This window comes from Saccopteryx bilineata, chromosome 12 (assembly GCF_036850765.1).
Source record: "Saccopteryx bilineata isolate mSacBil1 chromosome 12, mSacBil1_pri_phased_curated, whole genome shotgun sequence".
Taxonomy (NCBI): domain Eukaryota; kingdom Metazoa; phylum Chordata; class Mammalia; order Chiroptera; family Emballonuridae; genus Saccopteryx; species Saccopteryx bilineata.
Window position 1 is genome coordinate 38,333,580 of NC_089501.1, and position 14,381 is coordinate 38,347,960.

Below are 14,381 nucleotides of genomic sequence, written 5' to 3' on the forward strand. Positions count from 1 at the left end.
CTCTGATAATTGGCACTGTCAATCAAGGCTTTCTTGAAATCCTTTTCTCATATGACTTCCATGGCAGTATAATCTCTTAATTATTATCTCAATTCTCAGATCATATTTTCTTAGGTTCTTCTATGTCTGTTTTTTCTTTAAACATTAGAGTTGCCCAGGTATTTGTTCTTATTTCATCCTTAATTGCTCCAAGCAGTTTTATATACTCCCATTGCTTTAACTACAGTCTGTATGTTAATAATTCCCAAATTTATAACCCTCACCCTCCACTCCCACGTGTTGGTATAGATTGATATTTCTGCATGTCAGAGATAGAACTAATTTGTTCAACTAGGCATTCTGACTTTCATAGCACACATACATTTTTCTTCATATCAGAGTTTCTGTGAAGTGCTAATATGGTATAACAGAAAGGTCTTAAACTTTCAGATCAAAAAGGCTTGGGTTCAAATTCTAGTTCCCCCATTTACTAATTACGTACCATTGGACAAATTCCTTTATCCCTCATGTATCTGGTTCCTCCTCTGTACAGGATAATAAAATTTTCTAAATTACTGGTGTTTCATGATGGAATATGTAAAGCAAGCAAGCCTATAATCTGTGACTATAAGATCTCTCTTCCAAGAGTTTCTTCAAAAGAAGTAACACCATTATTGATATTTTTAATGCATTAAACAAAATGCTGATGAATGTGAGAAAATCTAAAGAAATAGATGAATATTATTACTGTATTGTGTTAGTAATAAGCTCTCTTTTATGCTAATTTTTAAAGATTGACTCCTTGGTATATTTTTATAGTATTTATAGATAAAACCTAGATTGTGACTAGAAATGGTAGTTGTCAAAGATAGCCACAGTTATTGAATTTATTTGCTTTTATATTGAAAATCTAAATAGTAACTTATACTTCTTATTTTGTGCAGTCCAGATTTTAGTACAGTTTTGAATACCTGTTTAGACCGAGGTTTTAGTAGACTACTAGACAATATGGCTGAATTCTTTCGACCTACTGAGCAGGACCTGCAGCACGGTAACTCCATGAATAGGTAAGATGGCATGTAAAAATGGTACCAAGTCTAGTGAATATTCTAAGAAAATAGTGCTTTTGATGTATTTTTTCTTTTTTTGATCCAGATAAAAAAAAAATCTTGCAGGTTACATTTGAATGCTCATTTTTTAGCAACTTAAATTCCATTAAACCAATTACTCTTTCATTAGTAGAACTTCTGGACTCAATATTAAAACTGTCATTTCTTCCCAAAATAATTAAGTACTTAAGTTAACTATTAATAGTTAAGTACGTAAGTTAAAAGTGTATCTTTTCCCAATATAGTTAAGTACTTAAGTTGTAAAACTACCTTTCTATATGCCAAATTCCAATTATTAGATTTTTAAAACTCTTTAGAATACAAAACTGAAACTTTTAAGTTTTAATGCATTCTCTAGTTCTACTCCAGTATTGCAAGCCACGATTGGCCTAATTCAGTTATTGTAGTGCATTCCTGTTGTAACTTTCCATCTGTTGAATTATCTTCTAGTTCTATACATACATAAGCATATTCATTTCCAGCCCTGATTGTAGGACTGGGAATATTTAATTGGTGAAATTGTTGGTAACTTTATTTTATTTTTTAAATCTACTCATTACCTCTAGGCAAGTTTCCCTGAAGGGTTTTACTGTGTTCTGAGCACTCTTTTTATTTGATTGTTTGTTTGTTTGTTTGTTTGACTTTAAAGAAGGGGTGGGGGGAGAGAGGGAAACATTGATTTATTGTTCCATTTATTTGTGCATTCATCACTTGATTCTTGCATGTGCCCTGATGGGGGATTGAACCCACAACCTTGGCATATCAGGACAATATTCTAACCAATGGATCTTTCTGGCCAAGGCCTAATTGTTAGTCATTTTAATCATAACTATTACTAAATAATGGATTCATGATGCCAAAGGTATTTTATTGTTTTATTATATCCTTATCACCTTAACATATGCACTTTGGATCTCCCTGTTAGACTTTATACTCCTTAAGAAACTCTGCCTTTTATAGTAAATGCAGAAGTAATAGGTACAACCTGACTTGTGGTGGCACAGACTAATTTTATTAGTGGTGACATAGTGGATAAAGCATCTACCTGGAACACTGAGGTCCCCGGTTCAAAACCCTGAGCTTGACTGGTCAAAGCACATATCGAAGTTGATGCTTCCTGCTCCTCCCCCCTTCTCTCTCTCTCTCTCTCTCTCATTCTCTCTTTCCTCTCTCTAAAATGAATAACTAAAATCTGAAAAAAAATTATCTGTGAAAGTAATAGGTACTAAATTAATGTTAACGGGCTATAAACTCATTAAAACTAAGGGAAACGGTAACTGATATGCACTGTATGTGCAGTATCCTAATTCATCCTTAAATATATGGGAAAAGAGATTACTTGCCCAATTCTCTGGGACATTTCATTATACAAAAGGAAGAAGCAGCAATTAAAGTTGAGGATATGGACTGCTTAGAGCCATAAAATTTATCTTCTGAAACAATTTAAATATTATCTTAACATCTTTTTTAGCAATTCTTTAAATTATACAAAAATAAATTTGAGTTCCTGTATACTCACTAAATCAAGGTGTTCCAATTCATAAAATTTCACTCTAATCTCTGCCTAGCAAAGTATTAATTATTTTTTGAGTGTTAAAGAATTATAATAATTGTTTTAGCACGAACAAATACTTGATCTTATATAGTGAATTGTAAAATTTTGCTTCAACCACTAGCTATTTATAGTCTCCCTTTTCGGAAATCCTGTCATACTTACATGTACTTCTTGTACAATCTACATGTTTCACCTTGAACTGCAGTCTTCCTTCTTAGGTACATTTTAAGCCTCTCAAAGTCAGAGGCTATCTTATGCCCTTCTATATTTCATTGTATACACTAGGCACCCAGTAGAAATTTCCTATCTTAAGTTTTTCTTTTATGTCTATAACCAATTTTATACTCCATGACTCAATGGTAGAAACATTCCTATTATGCCTACTGTCATGTGCATTGTTTAACATGTCGTGGAAGTTATAGTCATAACAAGAAGTCAAGAGAAAAGATTTTTAACTATAGGCAAAGAGACAAAATATGTGTATAACAATCCATAACCCTCAAGAGAATCAACTGAATAGTGATGTAAATTAATAATAGCTCAAATTATATATGTGTACATACTATTTATGTGTTATTAACCAATGTTACCTCAATATTTTTATTATATTAACTAGTGTTGTAAGGCTAGGGAAAGACCAGTTTTAAGAACTAAATACAGAACCACCTTTAATTTTTATATATTAACCTGAAAATAAACAAGTTTTACTGAACACTTATTACTGTATCATAAACAGTTAGTCTACTCTTGATTGTCTAAGTTAAATACTTATCTTTATAAACTGATATTAGTTTTGGAAAACAAGGGGAGAAATTATTGTTATATGATGGTGATCTGTTTTTATACTTGAAAATCTGAGAGAACCAACTAAAACTTGTGAAGTTAGCTCTCAAAATTAATCTATAAATGAGGTCAAACTACCATCAAAATCCCATTAGGGATGAGAAGGTGGTTGCTTTATTTTTGAGCCTGAAAACTTGATAGTAAAGGTGATCTGGAGGAATAAAAGGATGAGACTATTGAAGGAATTATTTTAAAAGGAGAGCAATGAATGTACTTTCCCATAGAATATATAAAGTGAAGTTATTAAAATAATATTTTAAAAGAATAGATAACTCAGTGGAATAGAATAGAATATCTGGAAACTCAGTGGAATAGAATATAATATCTGGAAACAAACTCAAATATATAGGATAGCATTATATAATCAAGATGAGGAAGAGATGTATTATTTTGTAAATGATATGACAAATAGTCATATTATAATAACTAATTATAAAGTAATAATAAAGTTAGGGCCTTTCTATACCATACATTTGGAAATATATATATATATATCCAGGAGGTTTAAACAGTAAAAATATAAATGAACTGATAGAAAACAGGCTTCAGCATTTTCATTATATTTAAAAGGAAAGTACTAGTCTAACTCCAGCTGTCAGTGTATAAAGTATGATACTTAATGTAATAAACCAAAGTCTATAACCCACACACAGAAATTCATTTTATCATTTAACAGTCATTATATCACATATAACATTTATTCATCTTACAAATTCTTGTTGAACACTTACAAGTTAGAAGGTCATTGCTGTAGTCCAGACAAGGGATAATGCTAACTTGGACTAGGTTTGGCAGTGGGAAGCAGTAGACATACTTAAGAAATACTTAAGGTTGTGGAGAGGCAGGAGAAGGAAGTGCCGAGGGTAGTGCTCAGGTTTCCTGTGACACAGTCGGGTAGAGGGAATGCTGTAGAGGGAAAACTCATTCACATCGCTGGTAATTAAGGGAAATCCGGAACAAAACTGTGAGATACCATTTTCAGCTATCAAACATGCCGAGATTGAAGAAAAAGATAATGCTTGGTACAGAAAGAAGGCATGATGGAGCAGGTATTCTCACCCTGCTGGAGAGGCAGCGGGCATTTGACAGTAGATATTGTGAACTTTAATATTCATACCCTGTACCCCAGTAACTCTGTGGTAATACAAAGAGTTATTTATATTAAGGAAAATTAGACAAAAACTTAAATGCTTAATTTTAAGGAGCTGGTGATATAAATTGCCACAGCTAGATGGATTACTATATAATCATTACAAACAGAAACTTTGGAAGAACCTTTAATAAGATGAAAACATGCTTATATGAATAAAAAATTCAGAACAGTTTTGCTTGAGAAGTTATAGTTACATCTTTTAAAAAACATAGATATGGGCCATGCGGAGGACCCGGGTTCGATTCCCGGCCAGGGCACACAGGAGAAGCGCCCATTTGCTTCTCCACCCCTCCGCTGCGCTTTCCTCTCTGTCTCTCTCTTCCCCTCCCGCAAGCTAAGGCTCCATTGGAGCAAAGATGGCCTGGGCGCTGGGGATGGCTCTGTGGCCTCTGCCTCAGGCGCTAGAGTGGCTCTGGTCGCAACATGGCGACGCCCAGGATGGGCAGAGCATCGCCCCCTGGTGGGCAGAGCGTCGCCCCTGGTGGGCGTGCCGGGTGGATCCTGGTCGGGCGCATGCGGGAGTCTGTCTGACTGTCTCTCCCTGTTTCCAGCTTCAGAAAAATTAAAAAAACAAACAAACAAACAAAAAAACACATAGATATGGGCCCTGGCTGGTTGGCTCAGTGGTAGAGCATCAGCCCAGAGTGTGAAAGTCCCGGGTCCGATTCCCGGCCAGGGCACACAGGAGAAGTGCCCATCTCCTTCCACCCTTCCCCCTCTCCTTTCTCTCTCTCTCTCTCTCTCTCTCTCTCTCTCTCTCTCTCTCTCTCTCTCACCCTCCAGCAGCCAATGCTACATTGGAGCAAAGTTGGCCCCGGTGCTGAGGATGGCTCCATGGCCTCCACTTCAGGTGCTTGAATGGCTCCAGTTGCAATGGAGCAACACCCAGATGGGCAGAGCATCGACCCCTAGTCTGCTTGTTGGGTGGATCTGGGTTGGGTGCATGTGAGAGTATGTCTCTCTGCCTCCCTGCTTCTCACTTCAGAAAAATACAAAAAAAACAACAACAAAGAAACAAACATAGATATATATAGAAATTACTGAAGAAATTAACCATGATGTGAATTATAGTTATTTCTAGGTGGTGTAGTTATGTGTGATTTTTATTCTCTTATTAACACCTTTCTGTATTTTTCCATAGCTATGTGTTAATAATTAAAATGTTAGATACCTATAAGAGAAATTTCAGAGAATCCTTACTGCTGTGATGATGTTTCAGTCTTTCCAGTGTCAGCCTGCCTTTAGCTAAGATAATTCCAATAGTAAATGGACAGATCCATTCGGTCTGCAGTGAGACACCTAGTCATTTTGTTCAGGTAAGAAGAAATCTTGGGGGTATTAAAAATAGATTATATTTTCAGTTGTGGTCCTGTTTGTCTAACATAAAATTACATTTCTCTCCTGTGATGTTTGTTCAAAGAAACCCAAAACTTGAAACCACATGTTGAGTGGTTTCATGAATGCCCACGAGAGTAATAATGTATCACGGCAAATGTATGAGGCTGGGATACCTTTCTCCATATTATATTCCAACACCTGATAGACTGCATGTTAGTCCAGATACATTCTAGTGGTCGGTCACATTTACAGTGTTAATGTGTTGCATTAAGCTGTGTTAGTGAGAATATGGAGCCTTGAGGCAGATCAGTGATACAAGTCCTCCAATTTTGAGAAAAATTGAAAAACTTTTGTAGAGAAGTAAAGCATTTTAATAATTAATAAATACAACTATGAATAGTACACCTATAATCTGCTCACTAAAAGCTGCAGAGACAGTAGGTTATTTAAATTTTTACTAGGCTACCTCCATCCTCTTTCCTAGGAAAGCATTTTAGAGTGCATTGAGTAAGACTAGTGTTATTAAAAGGAATACTCCGAATCCACATAAGTGTTTTTTTCTGAGTCATCTGCAAACTTGGAAACTGTAAGATAAGTAAAGGATTACTTGCAGTATACCTCAATTTCAAACTACCTCAATAATGTTCAATGAGAAGGCTCCCTGGACCTAAGTGTAAAGATGGCATCCCTCATATAGGAACCTAAACAATGAATATCTCCTAGAATTTATTGTAAGAAAAAATACTCCTTCTATTAAAAGGTTTCCTTTTTTTACTTTAATGCTACAAAACTTAGAGCTAAATTTCTTTCTGCAGAAATGAATTCCAAGTATCTAGATATTTTGCAGAGTGTAATGTTTTATTGTCATCTTTGCTAGGATCTGTTGATGATGGAGCAAGTGAAAGACTTTGCGGCTAACGTCTACGAAGCTTTTAGTACCCCTCAGCAACTGGAGAAATAACATCTTTATCAAAGAAGCCTACAGTTGAATTAATTGACTTTTAAAAATATACTGAATGAATCAATTATATATATAGGGTAATGATTTGTTACCAAAATGCCTAATAAAAAATATTCTTAAAGTCTTCATTTCATAATAAAACAGGTTTATTTGTCATCTTAATATATTTTTTAAAGTCGTCAACAGACTTTGTGGGCACATCTGAATAGACACAGCATATATATCAGAATTTGTTACCTCAGAGATATTAGTTCTAAGCTGACTGAAAATTAATGTAGATACTTTTTTATATAATATGAAATTCCATATACTTTTTGACATTAATACTGAGGTAAGATCTCGTTGGGAAATAGGTGTTGAGTTTGGAAAATATGATATTTAATGAATTATAGAGTTCACTGGACTGCGGTATCAGTAGTAAGTCAGACTTTTCTCCACTCTCCTCAAAGGAATAAATTATTTATCTTAAATATACCTGGCAGAGGACTTTTCTTTTTATGGAAATCAGGGATTTTAACAATCATGATCAGCATATTTTTTCTTTACTATTAAAAATCCTTAGAAAATTACAGGGTGATTTAGAGGCTAAATTGTTTTGATGCCGTTTACTCATGGCTATTAACTACATAGTTTCATTTGTATGTAAATAATAACTTTGTATTGATTTTACGCACAGTGGATATTGCAATAAAATATTTTAGTAAAATACAGTTTTGTTTAGTGAATACTTTATATAGCAGTGTTTTTCAACCAGTGTGCCGCGAGACATGGTTAGGTGTGCCGTGGGGAAATTAAACATGGGTCCCCAAACTACGGCCCGCGTGCCAGATACGGCCAGCGGAGGCTATTTATCCAGCCCGCCGCCAGCCGCCTCCATCCGAACATAAACATTCCCCTCACAATCCCTCCAGCTATCAGCAACAGGAAGAGTGGAGGCACAGGGAACGCTCACTGACCAATCACCTTCTAGGATTCATCCCGACCACTAGCGGTGAACCAATAGTAGGCTGTCTCTCATCCACACCCAGAAAGGTCCCCGCTCAGGCTGCCACGCACTTGCACTTGTCATTGTGTGGCCGCAGCGAGTAGTTGAAGCTGCTACTCCTCCCCATGGTCCCGATTTCTAATCCTGGTCAGGACTGGAGGTAAATGTTGCCACCACTAGATGAAGCCTCAGCCTCAGCTGGTTATGTCTATCCTGATGGTGTATGTAGATATTTGACCTTTTTCTTTTTAAAAGAGGCCCCTGCAGAGGGTGATATACAATGCATCACAATGTTATCTAACTTTAAAGCTAAAGTTTGCTGATCTTCCTTTGGACAGTTTTTAGTTATCTGTTGCCAAGGAGTTCCCCATTCTGGCCAACAAAGCTATTTTGACATTGCTCCCATTTTCAACCACATATCTATGTGAGCTGAGCTTCTCAAGCTTGACTGCGATAAAAACTAAAAACAGAGAGAGACTGAGAACTGTTGAGGAAGAGTTTCGTGTGTCTTTCTACCATTCCTGCCAGGATATCCCTTTTGTGTTCATCGAAACAGGCCCAGGTTTCACACTAAGTGAGTATAAATACATTTAGAAACTATATTATTAACTATATGTATAATATGTACTGTGTTAGAGTGTCATTTTGTGTCATTTTGGTAGGTGGTGTGCCCCAGGATTTTGTAAATGTAAAAAATTTGCTGTGACTCAAAAGAGGTTGAAAATCACTGCTTTATAGCCATTAATACATTTGTTCCATAGCATTTTTTCTTTCTTCCCTGCCCCCCTGTTTTGTTTATCCAGTTCATCTGCTGTGGGATATTTGGGTTGCTTCCTCCTCTTGGCCATTGAACATAATGCTGTGAACACAAATGTGCAAAGATCTCTTCAAGACCCTGTTGGGTATGTACCCAGAAGTGAAATTTATGGATCATATAGTAATTCTATTTTTAGTTTTTCAAGGACCTTCCATACTGTTTTTCATAGTTGTTGCTCCATTTGACATTCCAACCAAAAGTGCACATGGGTTCCAGTTTCTTTACACCTTTCTAACACTCGTGATTTTGTTTTGTTTCTTGACAGTAGCCATTCTAATGGATATGAGTTGCTATCACATTGTAGTTTTGATTTGCATTCCTGTGATGATTAGTGATGTTGAGCATCTTTTCATACTCTTGTTGTCCATATGTAAATCACCTTCGGAGTAATGTCTGTTCAAGTCTTTTGCCCATTTTAAAAAAATTTTTGGAATTTATTGGCATGACATTGGTTAATAAAATTATATAGGTTTCAGGTGTACAATTCTATAATCCATCATCTGTATATTGTACTGTGTGTTCACCACCCCAAGTCCAGTCTCCTTCCATCACCATTTATTCCCCTTTACCCTCTTCTACCTCTTTCTACCCCCTTTCCCTCTAGTAATAACCATAGTTGTTTGTGTCGATGAGTTATTTTTCTTTGCTTAATCCCTTTACCTTTTTTACCCTTTACCCCTCCCCCAACAGCTGTCAGTCCGTTCTCTGTATCTATGAGTCTGTTCCTACTTTGTTTTGTTTATTAGATTCCACATATAAGTGAAATCATGTGGTATTTGTCTTTTGTTGACTCGCTTATTTCACTTAGCATAATACTTTCCATGTCTATCCTGTCATGAAAGATAAGATTTCCTTCTTTTTACGGCTGAGTAGTATTCAGTTGTGTAAATGTACCACAGCATTTTTATCTACCCATCTGCTGATAGGCACTTGGGCTACTTCCAAATCTTGTCTATTGTAAATAGCACTGCCATCAACATAAGGGTGCATATATTCTTTTGAATCATTGTTTCAGATTTCTTCAGATATACGCCTAGAAATGGAATCGCTGGGTTATAAGGCAGTTCCATTTTTAGTTTTTTGAGGTAGCTCCATATTGCTTCCCACAGTGGCTGCACCAGTCTGCATTCCCACCAACAGTGTACAAGGGTTCCCTTTTCTCCACATCCTTATCAACATTTGATGTTTGTGGTTTTACTGATGAAAGCCATCCTGACAGGTATGAAGTGAATCTTAACTGTGGTTGTAATTTGCATTTCTCTGATGATTAGTGACATTGAGCATCATTTCATATGTCTGTTAGCCATCTGTCCTCTTTGAAGGAGTGTCTATTCAGGTCCTTCGCCCATTTTTTAATTGGATTGTTTTCTAGGTGTTAAACTGTATAAGTTCTTTATAAATTTTGGATATTAGCCCCTTATTAGATATATCATTGACAATTATGTTCTCCCATTCATTGGGTTGTCTTTTTTATTTTGTTGATGGTTTCCTTTGCTGTGTACCAACTTTTTAGTTTGATTTAGTCCCATTTGTGTATTTTTTTTCTTTCCCTTGCCTAAGGTGATATATCAGAAAACATTGCTACAAGAAATGTCTGAGATTTTGCTGCCTATTTTTCCTTCTAGGATTTTTATGGTTTTGAGTCTAATATTGAATCCATTTTAAATTTATTCTTTTTTTTTTTTTTTTTTTTGTATTTTTCTGAAGCTGGAAATGGGGAGAGACAGTCAGACAGACTCCCGCATGCACCCGACCGGGATCCACCCGGCACGCCCACCAGGGGCGACGCTCTGCCCACCAGGGGGCGATGCTCTGCCCCTCCGGGGGGCCGCTCTGCCGGGACCAGAGCCACTCTAGCGCCTGGGGCAGAAGCCAAGGAGCCATCCCCAGCACCCGGGCCATCTTTGCTCCAATGGAGCCTTGGCTGCGGGAGGGGAAGAGAGAGACAGAGAGGAAGGAGGGGGGTGGAGGTGGAGAAGCAAATGGGCGCTTCTCCTATGTGCCCTGGCCGGGAATCGAACCCGGGTCCCCCACACGCCAGGCTGACGCTCTACCACTGAGCCAACCAGCCAGGGCTAAATTTATTCTTGTGTATGGTTTAAAAAGGTAGTCTAGTTTTATTTATTTATTTATTTTCCAATATTTCTTGAATAGACTATCTTTATCCCATTTTATGTTCTTGCCTCCTTTGTCAAATATTAATTGACCATGAAGGCGTAGGTTTATTTCTGGGCTCTCTATTCTATTTCATTGATCTATATGTCTGTTTTTATGCCAGTACCCAGCTGTTTTGATTACTGTGACCTTGTAGTAAAGTTTGATATCAAGTAGCATGATTCCTCCAAATTTGTTCTTCTTTCCTTAAGATTGCTGTGGCTATTTGGCATCTTTTGTGGTTCCTTATAAATTTTTGGAATATTTTCTCTACATGTTTACATTTTGTAAAATACACCATTGGCATCTTGATAGGAATTGCATTGAATCTATAGATTGCCTTGGGTAGTATGAATTTTTTTTTTTTTTTTCTGAAGTTGGAAACAGGGAGGCAGTCAGACAGACTCCCACATGCGCCTGACCGGGATCCACCTGGCATGCCCACCAGGGGGCGATGCTCTGCCCATCTGGGCCATTGCTCTGTTGCATCCAGAGCCATTCTAACACCTGAGGCAGAGGCCACAGAGCCATCCTCAGCGCCTGGGCCATCTTTGCTCCAATGGAGCCTTGGCTGCAGGAGGGGAAGAGAGAGGGAGAGAGGAAGGAGAGGGGGAGGGGTGGAGAAGCAGATGGGCGCTTCTCCTGTGTGCCCTGGCCGGGAATCGAACCCCGGGACTCCTGCACGCCAGGCTGATGCTCTACCACTGAGCCAACCAGCCAGGGCTGTATGAATATTTTAATGATGTTAATTGTTCGTATCTAGGAACACAGTATATGCTTTCACTTATTTGTATCTTCTTCAATTTCTTTCTTTAGTATCATAATTTTCAGAGTACAGATTTTTTTACATGCTTGGTTAAACTTATTCCTAGGTATGTTTTTATGCAATTAGTTTCCCTTTTTGATAGTTCATTATTGGTATATAAAAATGCAACTTATTTTTGGATATTTTGTATTCTGCTACCTTACTGAATTCATTTATCCGTTCTCATAGTTTTCTGGTGGAATCTTTAGAGTTCCCTACATACAGTATCCTGTCATCTAAAAATAATGACAGTTTTACTTCTTCCTTACCCATTGGGATGCCTTTTATTTCTTCTTGTCTGATTGACATGGCTAGGACTTCTAGTATTATGTTGATTAAGAGTGATGAGAGCAGACATCCCTGTCTTGTTCCCAATCTTAAGGAAAACACTTGTAGTTTTTTCCCATTGAGTATGATGTTGGCAGTGGGTATATCATATATAGTCTTTATTATGTTGAGTTGTATTCCCTCTATTCCCACCTTCTGGAGAGTTATCATAAATGGTTGCTGAGGTTTAGCAAATGCTTTTCCAGCATCTATTGATATGATCATGTGAGAGTTACCCTTCGTTTTTTTTGTTTGTTTGTTTGTTTTTTTGGTATATCACATTTATTGATGGGGCAAAATCTGTGGGACACAATAAAAGCAGGGCTAACAGAAATTCATAGCATTACAGGCCTACCTCAGAAAACAAGAAAAATCTCATAACCAATCTGACTTTACACTTCAAGGAACTAGAAAAAATAATAAACAAAATCCAAAAGTAGAAGAAAGAAAATAATAAAGATCAGAGCAGAAAATAGGCTAAAAAATTACAAAATATCAATGAAACCAAGAGCTTGCTCTTTGAAAAGATAAACAAGACTGACGAACCTTTAGCCAGACTTACCAAGAAAAAAAGAAAAGGACTCAAATAAATAAAATCAGTAGTGAAAGAGAAGTAACAACTGACTCCAAAGAAATACAAGATAAGTAAGAAAATATTATGGACAAGTGTTTGTCCACAAATTGGACAATCTGGACGAAATGGATAAATTCCTAGAAATAGACAATCTTTCAAAATTGAATCAGAAAGATTCAGAGAATCTTCACAGACAGATTACAACTAGTGAAATTGAAGCAGTGATAAAAAAAATACCAACAAAAGTCCTGGACCAGAAGGCTTCACAGGTGAATTTTACCAAACATTCCAAGAACTAGTATCTATTCTCAAACTGTTCCAGAACATTCAAGAGGAGGGAAGACTCCTAAGCCATTTTACAGGCCAGCATTATCTTAATTCCAAAACCAGCTAAAGACACTACAAAGAAAGGAACTTATAGGCCACTATCCCTGATGAACATAGATGCTAAAATCCTCAACAAAATATTAGCAAACCAGATACAGCAATACATTAAAGAGATCATACATCACGATCAAATGGGATTTATTCTGGGGATGCAAGTTTGGTATAATACCCACAGCATTTTTGCTGTTTTTTGGGAGGATGCTAATTTTCAAGTTTTGCTTTAACTGGTAATATAATTAATGCTATCTTTTAGTTTATTTAGAAAAAAATACATACTTCAGAAAAGAATTTATTGTTTCTAGTAAATCTATAGTATTTTATTTATAAGGGTAATTAGAGCAGAAATAAATGAATCATGTATCATCAGTATATTAGATATATTTTCAGTAATATAAGAATACTTCGTTACACCATTTCATGTTCCTCCAACATACCCTGTAGCTCAATAGTGGAAGACAAAAGTGAATTGTAAAGCCCTGGCCAGTTGGCTCCATGGTAGAGTGTCAGCCGGGCATGCGGATATCCTGGGTTTGATTCCCAGTCAGGGCACACAGAAATTCCCATCTTCTCCACCCCTCCCCCTCTTGCTTCTCTCTCCCTTTCTCTCTCTTCTCCTCCCCTCCTGCAGCCATGGCTCAATTAGAGCAAGTTGGCCCTGGGCCTCTGCCTCGGTTGCTAAAATGACTCCAGTTGCAACAGAGCAAGGGCCCAAGATGGGCAAGACATTGCCCTCTAGTGGGCTTGGTGGGTGGATCCTGGTCAGGGCCCATGTGGGAGTCTGTCTCTACCTCCTTGCCTCTCCCTAAAATAAAAATAAAAATATAAAAGAATTGTAAAGTCTCTCGTAAGGCAGGCTAGTCCCAAACCCAACTGCTTAGCGAGTCAGTGTCTAGAATGTTAAAAAAAAGAAAAAAAAAAAGATATAACAGTGGAGTGGAAAGCAAACACTTCTTTTCAAAATGTGACAGAAGATAACGTTATTTCTAATACAGAGGTGTAAAAACTGCATTTTGGAAAAGTAGTGAATGTGCATATAATAGGGCATCTCTTCCAGGAGTATTGAATATGCTGTTTTATTTCACAGTTTCACTATTTGCAGCACTTTTGGGAAACCATGAGATGTCTGCATTTGATTGACAGAATGGAAGCTGTAGCACTTCAGGTAAAGAGCTGACCATATTGTAATCTTTTGTTAAGGTTAATCAACAGTTTTTCAGTGTTCCTTTAAATTTACATCAAAATCAGTATTATTTTCGCTTCATTATTTTGCTTTATTCTTAAGGAAGATCTAAAGAGAGTTCCTAATTTCTTTTTTAAGATTTTATTCATTTTAGAAAGGAGAAGGGGGGAGAGAGAGAAGAGGAAGGGAGGAGCAGGAAGCTTCAACTCCCATA

General features: G+C 37.0%; 1 protein-coding gene across 2 annotated transcripts in view; it reads left to right on the forward strand.

The window, feature by feature from the left end:
• The window catches only part of PEX3 (peroxisomal biogenesis factor 3), a 33,831-nt gene extending 26,765 nt beyond the window's left edge, over positions 1-7,066 (forward strand). For both annotated transcript variants that reach the window (XM_066248196.1, XM_066248195.1), the window contains 3 exons: positions 924-1,046; positions 5,859-5,955; positions 6,855-7,066. In XM_066248196.1, the coding sequence (XP_066104293.1) occupies positions 924-1,046; positions 5,859-5,955; positions 6,855-6,938 (304 nt within the window). In that variant the 3' untranslated portion in view covers positions 6,939-7,066. The remainder of the gene's footprint in view (positions 1-923; positions 1,047-5,858; positions 5,956-6,854) is intronic.
• Positions 7,067-14,381: the final 7,315 nt, after the last annotated feature.